This window comes from Trifolium pratense, linkage group LG5, assembly GCF_020283565.1.
Source record: "Trifolium pratense cultivar HEN17-A07 linkage group LG5, ARS_RC_1.1, whole genome shotgun sequence".
NCBI classification, from domain to species: Eukaryota; Viridiplantae; Streptophyta; class Magnoliopsida; order Fabales; family Fabaceae; genus Trifolium; species Trifolium pratense.
In genome coordinates, this window is record NC_060063.1 from 25,692,022 (window position 1) to 25,698,760 (window position 6,739).

A 6,739-nucleotide genomic window follows, 5' to 3' on the forward strand; every position below is an offset into this window, starting at 1 on the left:
AAGTCAAAATCAGTACTTAATCCTTAGTGTTAGTATTTCTCTTTCACCAGGAGTTGAACAAGGAAGTCCCGTCCCTTCCCTGGCAGAAAAATGAAACGTAAGGAAAAAGTTTCCATGATTCCTTGGCCAAGAATTTAAGAAGGGAATAAAAGGAAACATTGTATGGCTTTGATATGATACAATCACTGTTTGAATTGGGAAAGTTAATAGTATATTAATAGTACATTACTACTATTTGTATCTGTTGAACTTATTGTGTCGTTGGTTTAATTCTCTAACTCACATGCAGTTTGGAGTTTAGAGACCAAGACAAGCTGTGCACACACATGCACACAGAAATCTGAAATACAACTGCAACAACTACACTGTTTAGATCTTTGTCATCACATTCATTAACAATGTTCATAAGTATCCTTTAAGCTCATAATTTAGCTTCTCTTAAGTGAACAATTCACTTCAACGGTAAAGTAGTATATAATCTTAACTGTTGGTGAGAAAATCTTGTGTTGTTAGTCCTAGATAAAGCCACGTAGCAGCGACCCTCTAAAATGCTATAGCAGCTTGGGGCCGCAACAACCACTATTGTTGTGCTCACAAGCCAAAAGAATCGCGCCGAACCCTACCACTGCCGTGCTATTCTGCTATACCGCGTGATTGACAACATAGAGAAAATCAACAATTGATATTCCACACATGTGCATATGACATCAACAGATGATTTATTCATGACGCGGTTAAATGCTATGAAGCACGCACGAACACTCTTCGAATTATCGAAACATATAGTTACATTGAACTATGTCATTTTCTTAAAATTATTATCAGTGTAGACATATCAAGTGTTCGTATCGTGTCCAGTGTCATAGGCTAAATGCATACATGGTCATTGAACATACAGTAAAAGATGGGATCCAAGCTTCCAGCATAATATATACATTGAAAATGTAGAAAATATAATAAAATGTAAAGGCATTATTTACAAGACCAGTAAACATTTGGATTTTCCACAAACAAAATAATAAGCATAGAAAAAGAAATAAATATGAGCAATTTGTACAAGAAAATAGAGAGCAAAAAAGCAATAAAAGGCGAGAAAAAACCATTCCGTGAATATGAATTTCTTCCAACATGAGTAATTGCAGTCACTGAGACATGCAAAGTGGTGCAGCATTCTATCAAAAACCTCCTCATCTTTCTTACAGATTGTATACATAATGAATTTGACCTAATAAAAAAGACCTTTTTTAAAAACTTGTAGATTTGAAAGAGAATCAACAATACCATCATCAAACCAGTTATCCTTCAAGTGTTTAGCTAGCTTTTCTTTTGAGATAACCAAACTAGTCCAATGCCTCATCAAATATCATCTCCTGTAACATAAGAGGAAGAAGAGTATGGTTAGACAGATTATGGTTAACATTTAACAACCACCAATAATTCACATCTAGCAGAAACTGCTCGAGTTCGTTTGTCAACAAAAGAAGCCAAAAAACACCATCTTGTCTAGGGTGTAACAGAGCAGTTTTGTTCAGTTTTTGGGAGGAAAAATATCCAAACCAATTCAAAATAGTTGGTTTGTTTGTTTTTGGCAATATTTTCACACGAAAATAAAACCAATGAAATTGGTTTGGCTTGATTCAATCAGGTAGAGTTTTAGAAAATTCAGAAACTTACTTTATAAAATCTAAAGAAAAATAACACTATTCAAACCCGATACATTTTTATACTATTAAAACAAATACATTAAAGTCCCCGTGAGCTTAGCTCAGTTGGTAGGAACATCGCACTATCTGTGCAGGAGCCCGGGTTCGAACCCGGGACACTCCACTTATTCACCTTTAAGGTGGATTTTCTAGCCATTAGGCTCCTTGACCCAAAAAACAAATGCGTAGATACATCATATTTTTTATAACAACACTACTAATATAGTGCGAAATAAAAGAATTACATATAGAAATATAATGGTTTGATTTGGATCTTGGGTGATCGGTTTTGAATGACGTGAAACTAATAGCCAAATCAATAGAGGCTATGTTTGTATAGTTTGGACACAAACATGTAAAAAAAAAAATCAAACCAATTTAATTGGTTTGTATTGGATTTTCGAGTTCATCGGATAATTGGTTTGGTTCTTACATCCCTACTTTTTTCATGGTACAGTTAACAAGAAAGATTAATGTAAAATGACAAACCTGATCACATATAGGACAAGAGTCACTTCTTTCCATCCACTCAAGAATGCAAGCTAGGTGAAAGTGGTGTTCACATTTTGTAACAGTTTTAGGATTCTCAACATCATATTCTGCATTAAAAACAAACTCAAATTATAGTTTCCAGTTAGAATCCCTCGTGCAATCTTGTTGTCTGTTAAAGATTGCAAAAAACAGCAGAATGTTTAAATTCTGCTGTGCCATAGCGCTAGCCGCTATTTGACAACACTTTGTACTAAAAAGCGTATGACGGTATAATAGCAATTTGTTTAAATTTCGCTACCCTATAGCCGTTATTTAACAACACTGATCAGAAGCAAGAAAAATATAAATTTTAAAAATAACTTCTACACACCTTCAAGGCAAATTGGACAGCCGTCCTCTTCTTCTATCACCAATGAATGAGGTTCATTTGATTTCCACAGTTCTGCTTTGCTTGGAGATATTGATGCAGATTTAGCTTGACCTTTAGGGTCTGATTCTTCAATATCTTTATCTTCTGTAATTAAAGTTTCAAAACTACTACCACTAACAACAGTGTCTTTTCCTGACTCAGAGTCTGTCGACGCTGTACCTCCCAAGACCACATCATAAGGCAGAGGTGCAGGAGGAGACTGGTAAGTATCAGGTGTGGATTCTTCCACATTCAAGCCTACCAACAATCCAGCAGTGAGTGAATCGGTCGTAACATCCGTAGAGGTTAAAGTGTCGCGCTCTTCTAAAATCGGTGGACACTGAAAAAAGAGTTTTGCACACTTCATATTATATGGAAACTGGAAAGAGATATATTAAATTGCATAATATAATACAATCCATCCATAAAAAAGCTGTTTTAACTCCCAAGAAATCTTTGGCAAAGAAGTTGCTCCCTTGTGCTCATTCTTATCAGAGCATAATATTGACAAAAAGTTAACTCCAAACACAAAACTTACACATTGGAAGCAATTTTTGTAAGAAATTAAACAAACAATAAACTATGACTCACTTGAACTTATTAAACGGGGATCAAACATTAATTTTAAGCTATCTTCCATCACTCTCATCCATTCAAGCAATGATTTTTTGGGAATTATTTTATTTTTCAATTAAGTGACAACTCCAAGGGTCGTCTTTCTGGATCACTCCTTCCAGGAGTAATATTGACTTTCAAGTTTCAATTCGGTTTATGAGAATACATGGAGAAAAAAAACAAAGGAAAATGATAATAGAAGTGGTGAGAATTGCAGCAATTTTTGTGCAAGCCTGCATTAAAAGTTTTTATCACAAGTACCTTACACATAATGCAACAGTGCTATTATGATTTCTTTCGAAAAATGAGTATGTTTTCGAACATAGTTCCACTTTGACATTTGCAGGACAAAATCATATTTTATGGCTTCCATGAATACATTACATCCAATTTTAAAAAAATCTATTTCTAATTCACAACAACGGCCTTTAACAAGCACTTCATGGCATTAGTATATTAAGTTTGAATAGAACAACCATGATGTGAAGATTAAAATCTCAGCTGTTTCATCTATAACATTAAAATAGCGACCTTTGTAAATGAAATATGCAGAGGTCAGATCTGGTTAACATGCTTAATCCCCATTCCCCAATGGAAACTATTTTGACAGCTTCAAACACGTTGACTGTGAAATAGTTTGAATTTTCCTTTAACAAGTAAACATAATTCATGACAATTATACAAGCTAGATGAGTGAGACTGTTGAAAGTTTGTGCGGCTAAGCTCTGTAACGATGAGTATGAGGTCAGTATTTCGTGCATTAAGTAACCTTATCATTTAGCAATTGCATTTTGGTTGTTTTTCACAAAACAATGAACCGCATCATTTTAGCCATGTCTAGCTAGGGAAATATAACCTTTTTTTTACAGGTTCAGTCATTTGCAAACTCACGATTCTATGCAAGTCTACCCAAGTTTACACAAACTTTATAAGCAAGTTGACTCAATTTTGATACCTAGAGTCATAAACACATACAACTCTACAACTTAAAACTATAATGTGATAATCATGAAAGTAGGGAAACTTTGGTTTTCTGTTTTTTCATGCAATAAAAGGACCCGTGAATTAAAAGATATATAAAATAAGAGAACTTAAGGAGAATGCAGTACATGCAATATTCACTTAGCATCAATATGTGCACTATCTTCCACCATAAACATATCTTCATTTAGAATGGTAAACGGGTTCGTGACATAAACTAATAGTGAACTCAGTGTTGCCAATTGTGGATCACGGAAAAGAGCAGATTGTTTAAATTCTGCTACGCAATGGTGCTATAGCATTAGCTAGCGCCTCTACTTGACAATATTTTGTACTAAAAACCGTATTGTGGAACAATAGCAATTTGTTCAAATTTTGCTATGCTATAGTCGCTATTTAGAATACTGAGTGAACTTGCTAGATAGATGCTTGTTAGATACCATATATCTATTTTCATTGAGCAAGGCCAAAGGGTTCATTAATATGTAGCACTGACACTTCAGATCGAAGGTGTGTCCAGTGTTGGACAGGTTTCAGTGTACCCCGATACATGCAGTTACATTCAATAATTTTCATTTTCTCAAATTATTACCGATGACTATGTTAGTATCATGTCTAGTGTTCAAGTTTGTGTCTTTGTCGGTACTTCATCATGACATAAACTAATAGTGACATTACTAGATAGATTCTTAATAGCTACCATATACATACTACATAAGCTACACATCAGATAAGAGAGGATATGAAATTACTAACATAGTAATACACCGGAGTTCCATGCAGATGAGGTTTTCTGGCAGAGCAACAGCAACCTCCCATTTTTCAAGCAATTCTTTTCAGTTATTTAATCAAACCTACCAGCAACATTTTCACTCTCTTCTGTTATTTAGGATCAAAAGTGGATCAGAAGCCACCAAATTTTACACATCTATTCTGCAATCACAAATATAAAATGAGTATTTACTAATATATTTCTCATTAGAATGGACTTAAAAATATAACGCATAAAGCCATTGCATCAAAGACAATTTGAATAGTGCCAACAAACACAATGTGAAATCATTAATCACACGTTTAGGGTAAGCCACCTATGAAGCACCGACACATACACCAGACACAACACTGACACGAGTAGTAATTTAAGAAGAAAAAATTGAATGTAACCATGTGTCGGTGTCAGACACGCCGTTAATTTGAAGCTATGAAGCACGGACGCTTCTCAGATTAGGCGTGTCCCAGTGTCACATATGCGTCGGTATCCAACACCAACACGACACCAATACACATGATTACATTGAATTACTCCCTCCGGTAATTATTATAAGAGAAGTTTTACTTTTTAGGTTTATTGAAAAACTAATGTATCTCATCTGGATACATTGAAAAACTAACTAACGTATCGGACTATATCCATTAAAAAAAAAACGTCCGTGACTATATTTTAGCCCAAATACATTAGTTTTTCAATGAAGCTAAATATAAGAATTGGAAAGCCTTATTTCCTTAAATCAGTTACAATTCAATAATCCAAATTCATGATCATCCCAATTACACAAAATTAGAAAAAGAAAACAAATCATACACCAAACAATCCACATAATCAATAAGAACAGAGTATTAGTATCTATGAAACAAACTAAACCCACCACCCAAGATAAAATTTTCATCACAAGACACAACAAACAGCATAACCAGGATTAGGAATACCCAAATGATGAATAACAAAACCATTAAACAATACAAGAAAAGGGTAAGAATTGAAGAAAAAAAAATCACATTGTAAACCCTAACCTTAACCTTTGCAGTGAAAAAGGGTTGTTACAGTTGATTATTATTATGAGAAATAAAGAAAAGGAAAAACGTAAGGTTTTTACTCAAGGAAGAAATGAGAATTGGGTATGACGAAAAGGAATGATTACTCACTCGTTAGTTAGTTTGTTTGTTTTTTGTCGTGTTGTTGGTTTTTGAGTGTGAACAAAAGTCAACTCGAATATTTTTGTTCACTCAGGTGAATGTGTTTGGTAGAACAAGAATGTATCATATCATCAAGATGATGCGGTAGTAAAGTAACTCTTTCGGTGAGGTGAGAAATCAGAGTGCTGTACTACTACTAATTACTACCTAACATAATTTTAGGACATAAATCATATTCGGACATTAAAAATTGATGATTCCTCACATTAATTTTTTTTAAGTAGGAGTCTCGTGAGCTTATCTCAGTTTATAGGACATTGTATTATATATGTAGGAGTCTGGAGTTTGAATGACAAATTTCTAGCTACTCAATTATTTGTAGGAATATATCTTTAGACGAGATATCTTTCGGTAGTACAAATTTTACCAATATATATCTTCCAATGTATAAAACATAAAAGAGATATTTTTTTTGTGTGTAAATTTTACCGAAATATATCTTTCGATAATATAAATCTTAAAGAAAATATTTCCCGATAATTTTTTAAAAAAAGATTTTAAAAAAATATCTCCCAATAGTGTTTTTTAATGTGAGCAATTCAAGAAGTGAAGAACAACAAAAAAA

At 33.7% G+C, this 6,739-nt stretch overlaps 1 protein-coding gene across 3 annotated transcripts; it reads right to left on the reverse strand.

Moving 5' to 3' along the window:
* Positions 1-917: 917 nt before the first annotated feature.
* On the reverse strand, positions 918-6,275 carry LOC123885727 (probable E3 ubiquitin-protein ligase RHB1A). 3 transcript variants are annotated; one of them, XM_045935041.1, is made up of 5 exons: positions 6,124-6,275; positions 4,957-5,133; positions 2,566-2,944; positions 2,193-2,302; positions 918-1,370 (listed from the first exon to the last, which is right to left on the reverse strand). In XM_045935041.1, the coding sequence occupies exons 2-5, from the start codon at positions 5,017-5,019 to the stop codon at positions 1,341-1,343; spliced, it is 582 nt and encodes a 193-aa protein (XP_045790997.1). In that variant the 5' UTR covers positions 5,020-5,133; positions 6,124-6,275; the 3' UTR covers positions 918-1,340. The 3 variants fall into 3 exon arrangements, with proteins under 3 accessions (XP_045790997.1, XP_045790998.1, XP_045790999.1); XM_045935042.1 differs by having other exon boundaries at positions 5,992-6,139; XM_045935043.1 differs by lacking the exon at positions 6,124-6,275 and adding an exon at positions 5,847-5,936.
* Positions 6,276-6,739: the final 464 nt, after the last annotated feature.

Coding starts and splice junctions, on each gene's coding strand:
- LOC123885727 (XM_045935041.1), bottom strand. CDS start 5,019: ATGGGAGGTTGCTGTTGCTCTGCCAGAAAACCTCATCTGCATGGAACT. Junction 2,945..4,956: donor GAACTCCGGTGTATTACTAT/GTTAGTAATTTC, acceptor CTCTTTTTTCAG/TGTCCACCGATTTTAGAAGA. Junction 1,371..2,192: donor CTTGTCCTATATGTGATCAG/GTTTGTCATTTT, acceptor CTTATGTTACAG/GAGATGATATTTGATGAGGC.